This window comes from Patagioenas fasciata, chromosome 27, assembly GCF_037038585.1.
Source record: "Patagioenas fasciata isolate bPatFas1 chromosome 27, bPatFas1.hap1, whole genome shotgun sequence".
In the NCBI taxonomy this organism is placed as follows: domain Eukaryota; kingdom Metazoa; phylum Chordata; class Aves; order Columbiformes; family Columbidae; genus Patagioenas; species Patagioenas fasciata.
In genome coordinates this window covers 2313652-2331882 of record NC_092546.1, presented here as the reverse complement: position 1 = coordinate 2331882, position 18231 = coordinate 2313652, and the positions used below count along the sequence as shown (strand labels likewise).

The 18231-nt window shown below is 54.7% G+C and overlaps 3 protein-coding genes across 3 annotated transcripts in view; all 3 read left to right on the top strand.

Moving 5' to 3' along the window:
• RANBP3 (RAN binding protein 3) overlaps window positions 1-3962 on the top strand; it is a 44693-nt gene extending 40731 nt beyond the window's left edge. Inside the window, exon 17 of the mRNA XM_065858379.2 lies at window positions 462-3962. Within this exon, the coding sequence (XP_065714451.2) occupies window positions 462-505 (44 nt within the window). The 3' untranslated portion in view covers window positions 506-3962. The remainder of the gene's footprint in view (window positions 1-461) is intronic.
• A 3001-nt stretch (window positions 3963-6963) lies between these two features.
• On the top strand, window positions 6964-11262 carry NDUFA11 (NADH:ubiquinone oxidoreductase subunit A11). Its single transcript, XM_065858338.2, has 4 exons — window positions 6964-7117; window positions 7251-7343; window positions 9375-9497; window positions 11071-11262. Exons 1-4 carry the CDS (start codon window positions 7036-7038, stop codon window positions 11181-11183), a joined length of 411 nt encoding a protein of 136 aa, XP_065714410.1. The 5' UTR covers window positions 6964-7035; the 3' UTR covers window positions 11184-11262.
• An 811-nt stretch (window positions 11263-12073) lies between these two features.
• Window positions 12074-18141, top strand: KLHL33 (kelch like family member 33). The gene is made up of 4 exons (XM_065858381.2): window positions 12074-14974; window positions 15175-16108; window positions 16531-16701; window positions 17266-18141. The coding sequence occupies exons 1-4, from the start codon at window positions 14452-14454 to the stop codon at window positions 17840-17842; spliced, it is 2205 nt and encodes a 734-aa protein (XP_065714453.2). The 5' UTR covers window positions 12074-14451; the 3' UTR covers window positions 17843-18141.
• Window positions 18142-18231: the final 90 nt, after the last annotated feature.

Below are 18231 nucleotides of genomic sequence, written 5' to 3'. Positions count from 1 at the left end.
TTAATTTCCTTGTAAATGAGGAGGCCGTGCTTTAAGAGAAACGTTAGTCTTCAGTTTGGGGCAGGCTTCCTTCTGCGCTCCTGGCCTGGGAGACATCTGTGCTTTTCTTTTCTGTGAGTTAGAACATCCACCATTGACAGGCACCAGTATCCATCCTCATCCACTGCTGGGGAAGACAGAGGAGGAATGGATCTGAACAAAAGCAGTGGGGGGGTTGAAGATGCTGGCAACTGAGCGTTTAGGCTCTGGGGTGCTGGTAGGATCCCAATCAGATTAGTCAAGAACAGGGGACAAAACTCAATCTGGAGAAGGAAGGTGTGGGGCAGGGGGAGCTCTACAGCTCTCATCTCGCCTTGAAATCCAAAATCTGAGACTCGTGTCGGCTTCTCGGGTGGGATCTGGGATTTGTAAGGCAAGAAACCAAAGAGGTTTGTTATGACAAAGCACTTTGTTTGTTTCAGGTCCCAATGAGGAGGGCGACGGGCAGAACGTGGGCAGCACATAGCAGATGTGAGCCGCTCTGCTTGCAAGGCTGCTATCGACACCATCTTGCAGGCGCCTCTGGATACCCAGGCCAGCTGTTATTTCAGGCAGTGTTGAAGGCTCCAGGACTTAAAAACTCTGCATCCCCGTTCTGTTTGTTTGGTTTTTTGGTCTGGATCAGTAGATTCCACACACACACACACACAAAAAAAAAAACAAAAGCAAAGCAGACTTGGAAACTACCTGAATGTGGTTTGGGACGTGAAAGCTCATCATATTGATGAGCCAAAAAAACAACAACAACAACGTAAAAAACCAAACATCTCCCCTCCTCCTTGTAATTGAAATGGCACATTACAGCTTGTCACGGCTTTTCATTGGGACCTTTTGACTGTTTCTTCAGTAGTTCGTGTCTTGCAGGCCTCCAGATAGAACTTTCCGGCACGGTTCCGACTCGAGTTCTGCTTTGTCACCCCTGCTCCCCCCCATGAGTTTGTCACCTGTAGGGACCGTGTCCTCACCAGTTCTGCGCTCACTGGCAGCCCCGCCGGGCTCTTTCTCTTTATGTTTGTTGGACTGCAGATGGGACAAGTGATGTTTTTACCATTTAACCCCGACACAGGTTGCGGACACCGTTGGTCCCTGAGTAGAGGGTTTGTAAACAGAAACAAAACATTGTGGTTCACCAGAAAATCTTCTTTAATTTTTTTTTAATGCGGTAATAAGAGACTTGAAGTCCGCAGGACGTTTTGCTGACTCCTTTTCTTTCTTCCCATGTCGTTATTATTATTTGGGGATTTATATTGTGGTGACATTTTTTATTTTAGTTTTTCAATAAGACGCTCTCGTGTGTTGAAAAAGTGGAACTATTGTTTTGTACTGTTCTTTTCTGTTACTATTTAAGGGAGAGCCAAGCCACTATATATAATAGATGTTATATACAATTTTTCTTAGGAAATGATATGTTTCTGTGGCTACAGCGAAGTGCAGGAGGCATACAGGTTACACCTTGAGCAAAGCGATGAGGAAACAGCTCTTAGCCCTTGGAAGAATAAAACAGGCTCATGTAATGAGCTCCGTCAGCCATGAAAACCAATCTGTGTAATAAAGCAGCTCTCAGTTAATGGCTTGATTCAACAAGCCATTGAAGCACTTGCCTGACTTAACCACGTGTGAATAATCTTCCCGAAGTCAATGCAACTATTCATGCTTCGAGTCGAGTGCGTTTTTAAATACCTTGCTGAATTAACGGCCTTAAATAGAGAATTAACTTCTAACCCTTCCTGTCCCTGTTCTGGTTCCTGAAGTCCTGCAGCATGAAGAAGAGGGTGGTATCGCCGGCTTTGAGTAGTCTGGGCTGAAGGATACTGTTGTATTACGTTCCACCAAAATAAAAGCAAGAATGTGTTTTCCTGTGTGTAATTCTGCCGAGCTCCTGGAGCCGTAACTCGCTCTTTGCTTTGGATGTGTCCCAATCGTTTGGGCCTTTTGTGTGGAAGCTGAGCTTTATTTTGGTATTAAAACACATGGGATATTCTTGTCCAGCAAAGCTGGAATTTCATAGTCACCGGGGAAGTGACCAGCTCACTGTCCCTATAAATTCCCCAAACTTCTATTCCCTTTATAAACAATTAGTGATGATTTTTCCCTTGCTTGCTCTTTCTCTGGTAGGTTAAGGAGATGTAAAATTCCCCATGTAAGAGAAAATTAAAGGGGAAGAAGCATTTAACGAAGCAAGAATTGAAAACGAAAACGCAGGTTGTAGCACAAAAGTAACTTTGAAACTCATCCTATAGCAAAACGGTCCTTATTACCTGTGTCTTAAGGAAACCCTTGTTTCGCTGGGAGTCACAAATGTGTTTTCAGCTGTTTGTTAATGCTGTTGGAGACCGAAGCCCATGGAGGGAACACGGAGTGCAAAGGGCTGGTGACCAGCGGTGCGTTGCTGGTTTCTCTGCTCATGCCTTTTTGCTTTGTAAAGTATTTTTCTCCTTAGAGTTCTGGGTTTTTTTTTTAACCATATACAAACCTATTGATGCCCCTTCTGATGCCGATGTAACATGTCCCTCAATACCCCCCGCAGTTGTTCCTGCATCACAAGGTCTGTATTTTCAAACAAGCGATCTGCGCTCTGCATCTTTTTATACTCAAGATTTCAACTGTTTTCAAACAACTTTGCAGCATAAAGGAAATTAAACAGGTGTTGCGGGTATCAGGGCCTATTTGTGGAGAAACAGGTTTTATTTCCCTGTCCCAAACTCTGTGCGGAGTCTCACTTGGAGGTGCTTGGCCTGGAATAAGAATGATGGTGTGCGAAGATTCAGGAGAATGGAGCGAGCGTGCTCGCTTTGGGGTTCAGTGCTGCTACACAGTCGCCCGAATGCAGAATCGTTCAGGCCGGATGTTAAAACAGCACTTTAATTTTTCTGGGGTAATGTTTTCTTACCTGTGAGGATCAGCACAAAGCATCCTGAGAATATCTGGTGATTATTTACCGATGCATATTTTAATTTCAGCTGGAAGTTTTGCGTTTCTAGCAAAGAGGGAAATCCCGGCGTGAAGCGGTGGCAGAACCGGCCGCGCGTCGAGCTCAGGCCAAAGCAAAACCCGCTCTGCTTAGGGAATAGTGAGAGCTGAAACCAGGTAATGCCCGTGTGTTTAGAGAGATTTATGTAAGGTTATCGTATCAAAATGTACATGGGATCTATATTAAAGCTGTTATCAGAGAACGAGCCGCCCGCGTGGTGTTTCCGCTGGGCTGTGGCTGTCGGGAGGTTCGTGATCCCTGGGTTTGTCATCTTGCAGCGTCTGTGCCACCCTCCCGCTGTCCCCGTGCTCTCAGCCCTGTTAACATATGGGTGTTCACAATCACTGTGTATCTTGTGCTGGCTGATGTGGACACAGCCCTGCAAGTTTTCCATACTGAAGAGTGTAATGAGTTGAGCACGTCTGATGGGGAAAATGTTGCAATAACGATGATGCTACTAAAAGCAGAAGTAAACTTATACATGCGATTTAAAATGAGATTATACCCACAGGAAATACAAACATTAAGGTAAGAAAATGAGGGAGTAGTTACAACATCTTCCTGTAATCCAGTTCCCGGTGCGTGATGCAGACAGGGCAGGGTACGGTCTAACTAAGCTGGACCTTAGCAGTCCGGCACCTAAGCCAGGCTGGGCAGCAGCCGAGGAATAAACCGCCCACCCCTGCAAGGACTCTGCCCCGGTTCCCACCCCGAGGTGTCGACCCCACCGCGCGGTGTCACCGTTTGATTGTTCGAACACGTCCCGTTCTGCAGTTCGGCCTTTTGTTCTCCCAGTGAGTGTAGAAAATGGTTTATTTCCTTTCTAGCAACATGTTACGTATTTGAAAACTTACCATGTTTCCCCGTAATCTTCTCTAGTTTTAGGAATTCCGATTATGATAATTGCCATAATTTGTCATGCAAGATTTCATTAAACTGACTTTTCACTGTGCGCTTCTCTCCCCTTGTTCTTTGGTCTCTCCGTGTGCTGAACTGAACTCGAATCCCTGGTGTGGGCAGCAGAAACATTCAGCCCAAATTTATAACAGCGTTTTAATGTTCTGGGGTAATGCTTTCTTACCTGTGAAGATCAACACCGAGCAACGGTGGTGCTAAGAGGGAATTGCTTAATTAGATTCATAAGTCAATCTTAATTCCTGTCTCCTAGGTTGTGGCAAAGAAATGCTCAACGAGAATTCCTGTAAATAAAGTCTCTCATTTACAGAGAGTATTTTCACTGCCTCCTTTAAGGGCTTAAGGGTTTACATCAAGAACCCTGGTGATTCTGTTGCAGAGGGGGCAGTGGCTGCGTTTCCTAAGGATGTCTGTGAATTAAATGTGGGGGGTGTTGTGGGTTCTGGCAGTGAAACCTGGGAGAGCAGAGTCCTGGTGCTGGGTTTGGTGTCCTGGTCCTGTTCCTGCTGCTGGTACCAGTTACCAGCACGGTCCCTGTGCTAATTGTACTATGGGAAATGCTTTTTATATTGACCAGAGAGGGGAGGACGGGGAAATGTTTGAACGTGACTTGCTGGGGGCGTTTCTGTCCTGATTTCTGAGAAAAGAAAAAGTTTCAGAGCTAGAAGGCAACTATTGCAGCTCGTGCTACCATGGCAAGTCATTCCTCATAGAACAGTTAGAGAAATAATAATCTGTTGGCTAATGGGTTCATAGCCACAGCCTATGGTTAACAGCACAATGTTTGGAGTCAAATGAGATGTTCTGTGAGTGATGTTACCCAGATTGAATTATATGTTGTTTTACATGGAACGTTCATGTTCATAGTAAGGTAGCGGTTACATCTTATGGTAACAGTTCTCTAATTTAATGCTTCAGGACATTTGGAAGGCTTGGGACAGGGACAGTCCTGTCCCAGCACACGTGGCTGTGGGACGAGCGGTGTTAACAGCCACTTCAAGCCCAGAATGCTCTTTGTTTGTTTCTTCGTGGTGTGGAGCCTTATCCTGCACCAGACTGAGTGGGGTTCGTGTGGCTGTATTGGGGAAGGAGCCTTTGCAGCGTGCGCTGCTCTGGGTGTTCTGGTCCTGCTGCCCCGAGCGGTCGCGCAGCCCTTGGATAGATGTGCCTGGAAAGGACTGAGCAGGAGGAATAAAGCTGCTGCTTTTAATTAACGTTTGAGTCCTCGATTGTTGTGTTTGGTTTTGCATTTGTCGGAAGAAGCACTTTTTTGGGGGTGTGGGAAGCAGTGAGTGCCCATCACCAATACACCCTGTGCCAGCTTGTTCCACAACTCGCTCCAGGGACTGGAGTCACTACAGGGGCTGGTAACAGTTATTTCTTAGAATCACTGAATTGCAGAATGGTTTGGGTTGAAGGGACCTCCCCAGTGCCCCCCCTGCCATGACAGGGACATCTTCACCAGCTCAGGTTGCTCAGAGCCCCGTCCAGCCTGGCCTGGGATGTCTCCAGGGATGGTTCAGCCACCACCTCTCTGGCCAACCTGGGCCAGGCTCTCACGACCCTCAGGCCAACAATTCCTTCCTCATGTCCAGCCTGAATCTCCCTCCTTTAGTTTAAAACTATTACTTCAATAATATTTACAAAGCATTTCCCATGGAGGGGTAAGAAGTAGAGAAGCGAAAAAGCTTGAGGTGTCAATCTGGTTCGGGACTGAGCAGCACAGCAGGGAGGTGTTGAATGGGGGGGAAGGAGGTAGAGGTGCCCCCAAGGTGTTTGGGAGCCCAGAGGCTTTCTCCAAAAGCCTTTATGGAGTGCTGGAGCCCACAGTTTCAGGGTTAGAACTGAGGAATAGCTGAGGTGGGAAGATCTTCCTGCTCAGAATTGGAGCGGGTTGCTCAGGGCTGTGTCTGGTTGAATTCTGTGTGCAAACTGAAGCGTGTCCAGCAAAGCCCCCAGGAATGGGGAGGGTTGAGGCACAGGGTGCAGGAGGGGAGATCAGCTGGAAAACAGACAGCACGGCCGGCACTACAGCGTTTATTATTGCTGAAGGGAAAAATGGAAGGGTGTACAGGAGCAGCCAGAGAATTAGAATAGAGGCCTTGAAAATGTATAAATAGACTTAGTTGCAATTGTAGAAGAAAAAAACCCAACACAACAGCAAAACAGAAGCCGAAACCAACAACCAACACTAACAAAACCCCGAACAAACCGCGTATGTTCTTCGGGTTCCTCGGAGTGCAGCCCCGAAAGCGCCTGCAGAGCCGCGGCGCGGGCGGCAGCTGGAAACACAAATCCAGGGACTTTCCCGAAGGGGTTTCCGGGGCCTCGGGCACCTCCCGCGGGGGCGGATCCGCCCGGGGACCCCGCGGTGCGGCACTGCCGGGGCTTTCAGCGGCAGCTCAGCCCTGGGAACCGCGATCGTTCAGCGCGAACCGGGGGCCTGTTCATGGCCGGAGGAGACCCCGGCCCCAGCTCCGGCACCGCCGGCCCCGCAGCCCCCGGTCCCCGCAACCCCCAGGCCCCGCAGGTCCCGGTCCCCGCAACCCCCGGTCCCCGCAGGTCCCAGTCCCCGCAGCCCCCGGTCCCCGCAACCCGCGGTCCCCACAGCCCCGGTCCCCGCAGCCCCGGATCCCCACAGCCCCCAGTCCCCGCAGCCCCAGGTCCCCACAACCCCGGTCCCCGCAGCACTCGATCCCCACAACCCCAGGTCTCCACAGCCCCGGTCTCCGCAGTTCCCGGTGCCCGAAAGTCCTGGTCTCCGCAGCCTCCGGTCCCCACAGCCCCGGTCCCGCAGCCCCCGGTCCCCACAGCCCCCGGTCCCCGCAACCCCAGGTCCCTACAGCTCCGGTCCGCACAGCCCCCGGTCCCGTAGACCCCGATCCCCGCAGCCACCGGTCCCCACAGCCCCCGATCCTAGCAACCCCCGGTCTCTCAGCCCATGGGCCCCTCCTCCCCGTCTCCGCAGGTCCCGGTCCCGCAGCACCCGGTCCCCCCAGTCCCGGTCCCGCCCGCCGCGCTGCCCGGGGCGGTGCTGCGGAGCGGGCGGGGCGGGAGCGGCCCGTCCTCTCGCGAGAGCGCGGCGGGCTCGGCCGTGCCCTTGCGGCGCCATGGCGGGGTACTGGGACGGCCCCGAGGGCGAGGACTGTCCCCGCCGCACCTGGCTCACCACCCGGCTCGGCGCCGCCGCGGGTGCGGGGCGGGGGCGCCGCGGCTGTGCGGGGCGGGAGGGCGGCAGCGAAGCGGGACCGGGGCGGTGCGGAGGAGAGCGCGGCGGGAGCCCGGGGCCCGGCTGCGCTGGCTGATGCCGCCCGGTGTGTTGCAGGCTTGGTGGGGACGGCGTACCGGATCATCCTGCTGCAGCCCGGCTCGGCACTGGCCGCCTTGCAGATGGCAGCGACAGACACGGTGACCATGGGTAAGGACCCGGCCGATCGGCCGCTCCCCCGGCACGGGCAGCCCCGGGGCGGCCCCCGGGCTCAGCCGCCACCGCCACCCTGACTTTGTGCTCCGAGCCGGTTATTGCCCTGCACCGCACCCCTCGCAGGCACACGGGGGTTTAAAGACGGACCAGACTCTGTTCAGTGGTGCCCAACGCCAGGGTGAGGGGCAGCGGGCACAGACTGGAACACAGGAGGCTCCATGTGAACATGAGCAGAAACTTGTTTGCTGGGAGGTGCCAGAGCCTGGCCCAGGCTGCCCAGAGCGGGTGTGGAGTCTCCTTCTCTGAGCCATTCAAACCCCCTGGACCCACCTGTGTGATCTGCTCTGGGACCCTGGTGAGCAGGTGGGGCTGGGGATCTGCAGAGCTCCTGAAACCCAGCCAGGCTGGGATGCTGTGGAGCCAGGAGCCAACATGCTAAAATGAATCAAAATCAGTACAGAGCTCTACAGTTGGTGTTTCCTTCAGCTGTATTTCCTCTAACAGGCTTCTTATTTATATGTCAAATCAGAATAATAGACCAGAACAGAAGTTATCAATGCTGGATGATACTTTCTGCTGGATAATGTAATGCCAGTGATCATATGGGGGGTGGCAAAAGAAACTCCTGGATTAATGCTTGAGGCAGAACTGCCGTGTCAGGCAGGCTGAAGGTGCGTCTGAGCCAGTCTCTGCCTCCCATGCTCTTGATTTAAAGCCTTATTCTTTAACATTTAAAGTGTAGGTGATGCATTTTTTGCAATCTAAAGTAAAAGGTATGTGCTGTCAATATGTGCAAAACAACTGGCTTCTGTGCAACAGTAGAGTGGAAGCAAACCTTTCTTACTCATACTTCATATATACAGGCATTGCATTGAAATCACAGCTGCTCAAGAGCAAACACAATGTTTTTGATGACAAAAAGAAAATGAATGTGGGTTTTTTTCCCATTGTGCCAAGGAGAAACCACAGAGTTGTCCTGAATCGTCTGTGATTTGCAAGGAAAGTGGCTGATGAAGAAGGGACCTGGGGGGGCTCCTGGTCAGACCCCAGGGCTGGAGCTCCCCCAGCCCCCTGGCAAATGCGTTTTTCTTCTCACCGAACTCACCTTGTTTCTCAGTCTCATTTCATTCCTTGTGCCTCCTCTGTCTCTCCGTGCTCCGAACCGGACGCCGGTTCACAGGCAGCCCAGATCTGCATTTTTGAGTTGTTCCACTCTAAAACAGGACCTGAAATCCGTAGTGAGTTGAGCCACAAAAGGGCATCATAATCTACCAGATAATGTATCCAGTTACAATTTTGATAAATCCCATAATCCTCAACCAGCGTATTGAACCCGCACCCGAGGAAGGTTTTATCCTGCCCGCTCGCAGGGGCCTCCTGCTTCCCCTCCAGGTTCCTTGGTCTGGAGCAGAGAAAGGGAAGCTGAAGTACACCCTTGTTCTGTGGGTTTTACTCCTTTCAGTTGATTTTACCATCAGCATAATTGTGTTTTCTGCAGAAAAACCACAGAGGTTTGTGTCAGGAGCTTCAGTTTACTGGTTTACCATAGGGATTGGGAATTTTTACGCTGCACGTTTCTGTTGTTCCCAAGAACGACGAATTGAAACCTGCAGGTGGTGCCCGGTAGTGAGTTCCACGCGTCACGATCAAGAACTTGTGTTACAAACAGCGAAAATGTTTTAGTCTATGTTTTTGACAGAGCTATTTGCCGAACTTTGCGGTTACATCAATGTGGGGTGTGATGGCTTGAGGTCCGTAATTCAGCAGACAGGACGACTCTACTTTGTGGTTTCTTAATACGATTTGTGAAGTCAGGGACCAGCAGGAGCCCGATGGGACGTGGGTGGTGCTGAGTCTCATCAGCGCCCAGGGTACGAAGTCCCTGCCTCATCGCAGCCAGATCTTGCTTCATTTTCCGCTTGTCCCCCAGAGGACCGGTTGCGCGGCACCGCGCGTCTCAAGGTGTGCGCTGTGCCTGTGCAGCTCTCCTTGAGGGGCTGGGTTTGTGTTTTCCCTCGTTTGCAGCCACGCTGGGAGCCGTGTTCGGCGCCACGACCTGTCTGACCGCCCAGATCCGCGAGAAGCCGGACGACCCCTTGAACTATTTCATAGGAGGCTGCGCAACGGGAATGGTCTTGGGTGCAAGAGGTAAATGTGGATGGTGCCTGTAATGAAATGAGCCCTCTCTGGTTTTGGGAACATTTCTATTAGGGGAAAAACATAAGATAATCTTGATGTCAGGCTTATTTGGTAAAGATTCGTCTCAGCATCTGAATTCCATTTCATGCCAGTTTTGTTGATGCTGGGGTCTGCTAAAATAAATCCTGCTGCAGGTCTGGCAAGGCGGCAATAAACCACGGCAGACGCTGCGTTATCCCCTTTACCTCCCGCCAGCCCTTCCTTTGGGTTGGAAAGATGGTTGGAAAGATAAGAGGAAAGGAAGAGAGACTTAGACTTCAAGTTGGAGAGTTTTAAAGGGTTTTACTAATGCTACTAATAGAGAATATATACACAAAATATACAAAGCCAATCTGGAGTGCTGGCTGTGGAGCTGGCGTCACTGAGCAGCAGAGCCGGGTGTGCGGAGCCGGCGGCTCCAGCAGCTGCAGCTCAGGCCCCAGAAGTCATGGGCGGGACTGCACAGCAACCGGAACCTGGGTGCAGGGCCTGAGGCCTGTGGGTCACAGACAGACAGACAGACAGGGGCCTCTCCAGATGCCACGTATGGGCGAAGAGAGCGTGACCCTCGTGACCACCCTCTGATATAGGGGGTGTGACAATTATGGGATGGAATGCTTAGTTGGTCAGTTCTAGTCACCTGTTCCATCCCCTCCTCAAACACGCCCCTACAACGAAACGTGGGAAAACTTATCAGTCTTTCTTAGCTACCAGAGTAATAAATCTAAACACGAGCTTCTTCAGCATTCCCTTGGTCTCTGATCAGCACCGAGTGCAGCATCCTAGGAAAAATATACAGGCTAAAACTCAGAAAAGTACAGCCAGCTAAAGAACTGAGCTGAGAGAAAAATCACTAAAAGAGAGCTGGTCTTGTTTCTAACAAAACCAGGACAAGGTCACCAAGGGGAACATCCCACTGATGTACAGAATGAAACGGAGCTGGCCCAGCACTGCCGGTGACAACTGCCCCTTAGAACTTAGAACTGCAGGGTATGAAAAACCTAATTGTGGAAATCCATGTTTTCTTGGCAACAAACGTGGTTCATTTTACACGTCTGCCTTGTGGGTTCTCTGTGCACCCAGGGACAGGCTGGATCTTGCTGCTGTTGCTCCTGCGTTGTCTGTCAGGCCCGGTTGGCTCCTGCAGGTGCATCTGAATGCATCCTGTGGGCATTTAGATTCAGTGTGAAAGGTGTGAGGGTTTATTTAAGTTGTAATTGTGGTGAAATAGAATTTACCTTGACTTTTCCTAATCGCTGAGCTGACGAGAGTTCGAAGCAGTGATTGTTATTTTGTCACTGGAATAAGCGATTTAAGATCAGCTGTGTAAGGAGATGGGTTGTAGAAATTGATATTATGAATTGCAAGCTGAAAGCCCAAGAAAAAGTAATGTAAAAAAAGACACTTATTCTGATTTCTCTTGGCAAATGTTACTGATGGTCAAGGCAGTGAGAGTAGCTCATGGAAAGACTGCAGGGTGTGTTGAGATGTGGTGTTCCAGTGCCCGTACCCTGATAGACGTGCTGTGCTGTGTTCTCTGCAGCTCACAGTTACATGACGGGCTGCACGGCGTGTCTGGGCTTCGGAATCACGGCTGCGCTCATGAAGATCGGTAACAAGGAGGGCTGGAGGCTGACGGGCCCTCCCAAGCTGTGAATGGCGCCGTTGCTCCCGGCGAGCTGTCTGCAGTGCTGTACGTAACCAGGCGTTGTGTAATAAAGACAATGTCACATCAGCGGGTGTCACCGGAGTTTGGCGCCATCCAGCTCTTGGGGCTGAGATGCAGAAAGGTGGAGCTGTTGGAGGGGAAGCTTCGTCTGCTGCTCCTGCTGGGATTTCTTCTTCATGCGCGAGTCGCTTTGTCTCTGTGTCTCTGTACAGGGCACTTGAGGGGTGCATTTACTGGTTTTAATTTGGTTTTGTAGGAGTTCTTGATGTTTTGAGCGGGTCCTGCAGGATTTTCGGGCGAGGGTTGGGACTGCGCTGCACTGAGATCATCGGTGAAGGGCTTGGGGTCAAAACTTGTGAATCGGCACTTGGCTCCAGGTTGAGTTGAGGTAGTTGAGGTGGGAAAGAGGTGGAGGTGCCCCCAAGGTGTTTGGGAGCCCGGGGACTTTCCCCAAAAGCCTTTAGGGAACTCTAGAGCCCACAGTTTCAGGGTTAGAACTGGGGAATAGTTGAGGTGGGAAGATCTTCCTGCTCAGAGTTGGAGCGGGTTGTTCAGGGCTGTGTCTGGTTGAATTTTGTGTGCAAACTGAAGCGTGTCCAGCAAAGCCACCAAGAATTACACAATCACAGAATCCCAGAATGTGAGGGGTTGAAGGGCCCTGGAAAGCTCATCCAGTGCAATCCCCCCATGGAGCAGGAACACCCAGCTGAGGTTCCGCAGGAAGGTGTCCAGGCGGGTTTGAATGTCTGCAGAGAAGGAGACTCCACAACCTCCCTGGGCAGCCTGGGCCAGGCTCTGACACCCTCACCCCGAACAAGTTTCTTCTCAAATTTAAGTGGAACCTCCTGTGTTCCAGTTTGCACCCATTGCCCCTTGTCCTGTCACTGGTTGTCACCCAGAAGAGCCTGGCTCCATCCTCCTGACACTGCCCCTTTCCATATTGATCCCCAGGAATGAGTCCCCCCTCAGTCTCCTCTTGTCCAGCTCCAGAGCCCCAGCTCCCTCAGCCTTTCCTCACACGGGAGATGCTCCACTCCCTCCAGCATCTTGGTGGCTGCGCTGGACTCTCTCCAGCAGTTCCCTGTCCTTCTGGAACTGAAGGGCCACAACTGGACACAATATTCCAGGTGTGGTCTCCCCAGGGCAGAGCAGAGGGGCAGGAGAACCTCTCTGACCTACTGACCACCCCCTTCTAACCCACCCCAGGTACCATTGGCTTCCTGGCCACAAGGGCCCAGTGCTGGCTCATGCTCACCCTGCTGTCCCCAGGACCCCCAGCTCCCTTTCCCCTACACTGCTCTCTAATAGGTCATTCCCCAACTTACACTGGAACCTGGGGTTGTTCCTGCCTGGGTGCAAGACTCAAGAATGTGGAGAGTTGAGGCACAGGGTGCAGGAGGAGACCTGAGGAGAACTGTGTTGTTCTTCCTGGAGAAAAGCACATCAAGGGCTGATCTAATACTTATTCTCACAACCGAATGGTTACAGAAATGGCAGGTTCAGGTGCACAATAAAGGATAAGAAGTAACAAGTTACAGAAAGGGAAGTTCTGACTAGATAGAAGGAAAAAAGTCACAGGGGAGGTTAAGTGCTGGAAAATTGACATGGGGAGGCTGTGAAATCATCTTGGGCCACAATTCAACCAGGCACATGAGAATATGAGACTAGAGGGACAGGCCATTTGGGGACAGGGATCCGAGTTAATGGGGAATATGGGCACTGGGGGAGGCGGGATGTGGGGCAGGAGAACACGTGTGAGGGGTGGGGACAGGAGACAAGGAGTTGGACTCAAGGACAGAGTGACATGGACACAGTCACAGCCGTGACTTGCTGGTGCTGCATGTGCTGGCTGGGGGCAGATGGGGGGAGTTATGGCTGGGCCAGGCTCCCCATGTGCTCCCTGGGGCTGGGGGACCCTACTCTTCATTCCGGGGGTCAGTGGGGCTGGGCTTCAGCTCAGGGGCACATGGGAGTGGTGGGGGTGTCAGTCCCATGGGGCTGGGGGAATGGGATGTTTCTTTCCCACCCAAGGGTTTTCGAGGGGACCCTGCTTCACCCTGTGCCAGAGCTGAGCAGGATTTAGGGGGTGTGATGGGCCAGAGCCCCCCAACAGGACCCGTCCAGGGTAACGTGGGTTTGCAGCCCTGCCTCTACCTTCCCCCGGCCTGTCCTCAGGGACCCGGGTGACCCCACCGCCCCGTCCTGCGGCTCCATGGCCTCGGACCTCCCTCTGCTGGGGCCTCTCCCAGCTCCCGGCTGCAGCCACGTGTCCCATCTGGGCTATAATTACCCGGACACATTCCTGGGGGGTCACAGGAGCTTCCCAGAGCGGCGGCAGGCGGTAAGGGGGGACGATTGCATGGCATGGCGTGCCACGCCGCGCGGCAGCGCAGGACACGGCTGCACCACGCTGGGCTGCAAAGCGCAGGGCTCAGCGAGGACACGCGACACCGTGCAGGCACAGCGAGCGACACGTGAGGCGTCGCTGGGGACGGGGCGGGGGGTGACGGTGCAGCGCACCGCGGTGTGACGCAGCGTGCCATGTGGGGATCGGCGCCGAGGACCGGGGCAACAGGGAGCACGGCCGATGTGCAGTGTCACATGCAACTTGCAGCGCGATGCATCGCAACATGCGACAGGCGGCACAAAGTGACACGTAACATGCAACAGGCAGCACAACGCAACACACAACATGCAACAGGCAGCACAGCACACGACAGGCTGCACACAGCTGCTGCCATGCACCAAATGTGTGGGACGGGTGCGTTAGCCTGGAGCTCTGCCGTGGGCCAGGGGTTTTGCCGCTATGGGAGGACCAGTAGTTTCAGCTGTGGGGCAATGGCTGGGGAAGGGCTTGGTGGCTCCTGCAACAGGATGGAGGGTTTGATCAGGGACAGTGGGCTGAGCTGTGGGGCTGTGGGGCTGCAGTGTTGACTGTGGGTCAGTAGCTTCATGGTGATGGTTCAGTGATAGGGCAGATGAGGGACATCGGACTCAGCTATGGGGCAGCAACGTGGCCCGTTGATCTCACCTACGGGGCTGCGGTTTTGCCAAGGGACTGTAGATTCAGTAATGGGGCAGTAGCAGAGCCTGGTGGCCTCAGCCGTGGGGTGGGGGTTTGGCGATGGATCCTGTGTTTTTGACTATGGGGCAGCGCCGGTAGCAGGACCCGTGTCCCCAGCCAGGACTCCTGCCGAGGCTCTGGCTGTGGGGGTGACACCCTGACCCCAGACCCCGTGTGTTCCCACAGACAAGATGTGGGTTGCAGAGGGACCGGCCCCAGCCCAGTGGACCCTGCGGGACGGGGCCCACGCGGGACAGTTCCTGACCACGGCCGACCAGCTCCGCACCGCGGGACAGCTGGTGGATGTGGCTGTGGGCCCGGAGGGTGACGTGGCCCATGCTGTGGTCCTGGCCTCCATCAGCTCCTTCTTCCTCCACTTCCTGGAGGGCAGGACCAGAGACCTGCGCCAGGAACCCCTGCCCCACGTCCCCCTGCCCCCCGGGGCCACGCTGCGGGGCTGGCGGGCCGTGCTCGCCTTCGCCTATGGGGGCACAGTGCCCCACGGCCAGGATCAGGAGGTGCAGGAGGCTGCCCAGGCCCTGGGGGCCCCTCGGGTGGTGGCTGCCTGTGGCCAGCGGCTGGAGAGCGACCCCCAGGACAGGGGTCCCGAGCCCTTGGAGGAGCAGTGGGAGACACTAAGAGCCATGGAGCGACTCCACGCCAGCGGCCTGGGCTGCGACCTGCAGCTCCGGGCAGGGGACGAGGTGATCCCAGGTGAGCCGGGGGTGGGGGTGCCCTGGGAGGGGATGGGGGATGCTGGGACAGCTGGGTCCCCTGGCAGGGACATTGGGGGCCAGAGCTGCAGGCGGGGATGGGGAGGTAGAGGTGAGGGGGTCCAGGACACCTGTGTTCTGGGGGCTATGGGGTACAAAGGGGACCCTGCTGCCTCCCCCACTCTTCTTCCTCCCCCCCAGTCCAGCGCCTGGCCCTGAGCTGCTCCTGTGACTTCTTCCGCGGTCTCTTCACTTGCCCCATGCGGGAGGCCACCCACGACCCCGCCGCCCCGCTGGCCACGGGGCTGTCCCCGGCCGAGCTGCGCCTCCTCCTCTCCTTCGCCTACACAGGGGCCGTGGCCGGGCCCTGGTCCGCGATCCTGGAGGCAGCCGAGACTTCCCTGCACTACCAGGCCTGGGGGCTCCTCACCCTCTGCATGGATGTTTTCACCCATGGCCTGACCCCAGAAACTGTCCCGGATGTGTTGGCCTTCGCTGGGGCTTATGGGCTGGCCCAGGTGGGCCGTGTAGCAGAGGACTACATCTTGGCCACCTTCCCCAGCGTGATGGCCACACCAGCCTTTCTGGATCTTCCTGCACACCTTCTCATCCGCCTTCTCCGCTCCGATAGTCTCAATGTTCTCAATGAACTGGAGGCGTTGGAAGCAGCATCCCGGTGGCTTATGGCTAATGGAGATGACCAAGAAGATCTAGCCAAGGAAGTCCTGTCATCTGTTCGCTTTACCCTCATGTCTGGCCGGGAGCTGAAGAAGATCCCATCAGTGACTGCAGGGGTCGCTGACCCAAAGATTCTCCGTGAGCTTGTGATAGCAAGTTTGACCCCTGTGGCCCAGCTGCCATGCCGGGTGCGTTCCTTGCAAGAGGTGCTGGTGGTTTGTGGTGGAGACAAACTGACAAACAACCTGGCTGCCCGGAAGCCCAGCAGACACCTCTGGTTTGCTCACCGCTACCTCAGTGCTGTGGGGCTGGTGAAGCAGGTGGAGTGGCGGGCACTGGGGGACTTCCCTGATGGCCCACGCTTCCGCCATGCTGTGGCCGTGGTGGGCAACAGCCTCTACGTCCTGGGTGGAAAGCGCTACTACGGGGTTCATGACACCCTGGCCAGTGTCTACAGGTGAGAGCCACTGAGGACCTCGAGGTGCCATGTGGCACCAGGACACTGTGGGATCAGACGAGGTGTTGGTGGAGCTAGAGCTGCCCCACGGACCCAAGGTTGGTCAAGTGGCCCCAAGGCATTCTGGGGTTGGTTGGCTGTAGGACTGGACTGGAAGGCGCCCTCCCACCCTCGCATGTCACGGGCGTTTGGGTATAAGGCAGGGAGGCTCCTACCTGGAGATGCCTCAGGGCATTATGGGTTTGGTATTGCCCAGAAGAAGGGGATATGCCCATGCAAGGGGACCGTGTGGCCCCATGGCATTATGGGATTGGCTGGGATTGGCTGGTTGTAGGTGGGTTGTTGCCCTCAGCGGTGCCAACATCACCTCATGGCGTGGTAGATCACAAGTCGTCTCTTGCCCCTTCGCGTCTCTAACCCAGGTATCAGCCTATGGACGGTTCCTGGGAGCGCTTGGCCAGCATGACCTGTGGACGGAGCTACTTTGCTGCTGTGGCACTTGGGGAGGTCATCTATGCCCTGGGGGGCAGCTCGGGGGACCTCTACTGCACAGACACCGTGGAGTGCTATGACGTGGCCCAAGACACCTGGAGGTGAGACGGCACCTCTTGGACACCCACTTTCCCCTGCCCAGGCAGCCCCTTGCGTTGGCCAGTGGTGCCCATTGACTGGTCTTCGGGTCACTGAGCTGTCAATGGAGAATGGGCCAACGATGGCCTTTGGGAGAGGTCTACTGGGTGTTGAGCAGCTGTGTCCCTTGGGGGGTCATTGGGTATTGGCCAGTGATGGCCAGTGGGTGGTGAAGTTTTCAGCCAGTAGTATTCAGCCATCTGTCAAGGAGAAAAATAATTTAAACATCTTCCAGTTACGTTCATTGGGTGTTCTGTTGGGTGTTTGCCAATATTTTCCATTAAGGAGTCCACTATGTGTTGACCCAAGATGTCTTTTGTGGTCTACAAGGTGTTGAACAGTTATGGTCCTTGGGCATCCATTATGCTTTGGCTGATGCTGCCCACTGGGACTCACTGGGTGTTGGCCAGTGTTGACTACTGAGTGTTCAGCAGAGCCATGGCTTGCTGGGGAGCTTCTGAGTGGGCAATCCCCGTGGGGCAGCCCTGCTTAACCTGACCCTCACCCCTCCCTCTCTCCTTGCCCAGGCGGTGCTGGCCCCTGCCGATGGCTCTGTGCGGGCACGCGGCGTGTGCCCTGGATGGTGCGCTCTACGTGTCGGGGGGGTGTGACGAGGCGTCCCAGTGCCAGGCGGCCCTGCTGCGCTACGCCCCAGGTCGGCCTGCCATGGTTCTGGCCCCCATGAACGGCCAGCGAGCTGGGCACGTCATGGAGGAGGCGGGTGGGCATCTCTATGTGGCTGGAGGGCTTTGCCAACGGGATGGGCAGATGGGCTACAGGGACCAGCTGGCCTTTGAGGTTTACAGCCCCAAGCTGGACACCTGGGTTCTTCTCAGCCCCCTGCCCCAGGCCCATGTGGTTGGGGGTGCAGCTGTGCTGGGGGGAGAACTGCTGGTACTGGGAGGGTACAGTCATGAGACCTACCGGGACACGCACCTGATCCACGCCTACCAGCCGGGCAGCCGGCACTGGATCACCCGCGGCACCTTGCCCCACGCCTATACTGACCTCCAAGCTTGTGTCCTCACTGTACCTCCTGCCTTGCGTGGCCCCAACTGCCTTGAAGACACCTCCAGATCACATGACACCCCCAATAATACTTAGGGCAGCTTAAAAGCTCTGCACCCCGTACTGAGATCCCCAGGTAGCATCTATGGGCACCTCTATGGGACAAAATTGCTTCCAGATCTCTTCCCCAGAGTGGGTTCCTCCTGTGGTTTCTGGCAATCCCCCACCCCCAGGGTATGTTCCCTAGACCATGGGGACCCCATGGGACACTGGCACTCCCCACACTGCAGCCCTGTGCCTCCAGGAATACTCACTGCCCTGCCCTGACCCCATCACTGGGGGCTGGGGATCCCCAATTCACCCCCACACTTGGGTTGAATAAAAGTGGCTCCTGAACTGCCCATCTGGGTCCTGTTGTTTCTGCTGGGGAGCCCAGACATCCAAGTGCTTCTTGCGAGTAACAGGAGGAGAGCAGGAGACCAAGT

Excerpts from the sequence above, each read along its gene's own strand:
- NDUFA11 (XM_065858338.2), top strand. The coding sequence starts at position 7,036 with ATGGCGGGGTACTGGGACGGCCCCGAGGGCGAGGACTGTCCCCGCCGC. Across the intron at positions 7,344-9,374 it reads GACAGACACGGTGACCATGG|CCACGCTGGGAGCCGTGTTC; the intron begins GTAAGGACCCGG and ends CCTCGTTTGCAG. Across the intron at positions 9,498-11,070 it reads AATGGTCTTGGGTGCAAGAG|CTCACAGTTACATGACGGGC; the intron begins GTAAATGTGGAT and ends TGTTCTCTGCAG.
- KLHL33 (XM_065858381.2), top strand. The coding sequence starts at position 14,452 with ATGTGGGTTGCAGAGGGACCGGCCCCAGCCCAGTGGACCCTGCGGGAC. Across the intron at positions 14,975-15,174 it reads AGGGGACGAGGTGATCCCAG|TCCAGCGCCTGGCCCTGAGC; the intron begins GTGAGCCGGGGG and ends CCTCCCCCCCAG. Across the intron at positions 16,109-16,530 it reads ACCCTGGCCAGTGTCTACAG|GTATCAGCCTATGGACGGTT; the intron begins GTGAGAGCCACT and ends TCTCTAACCCAG.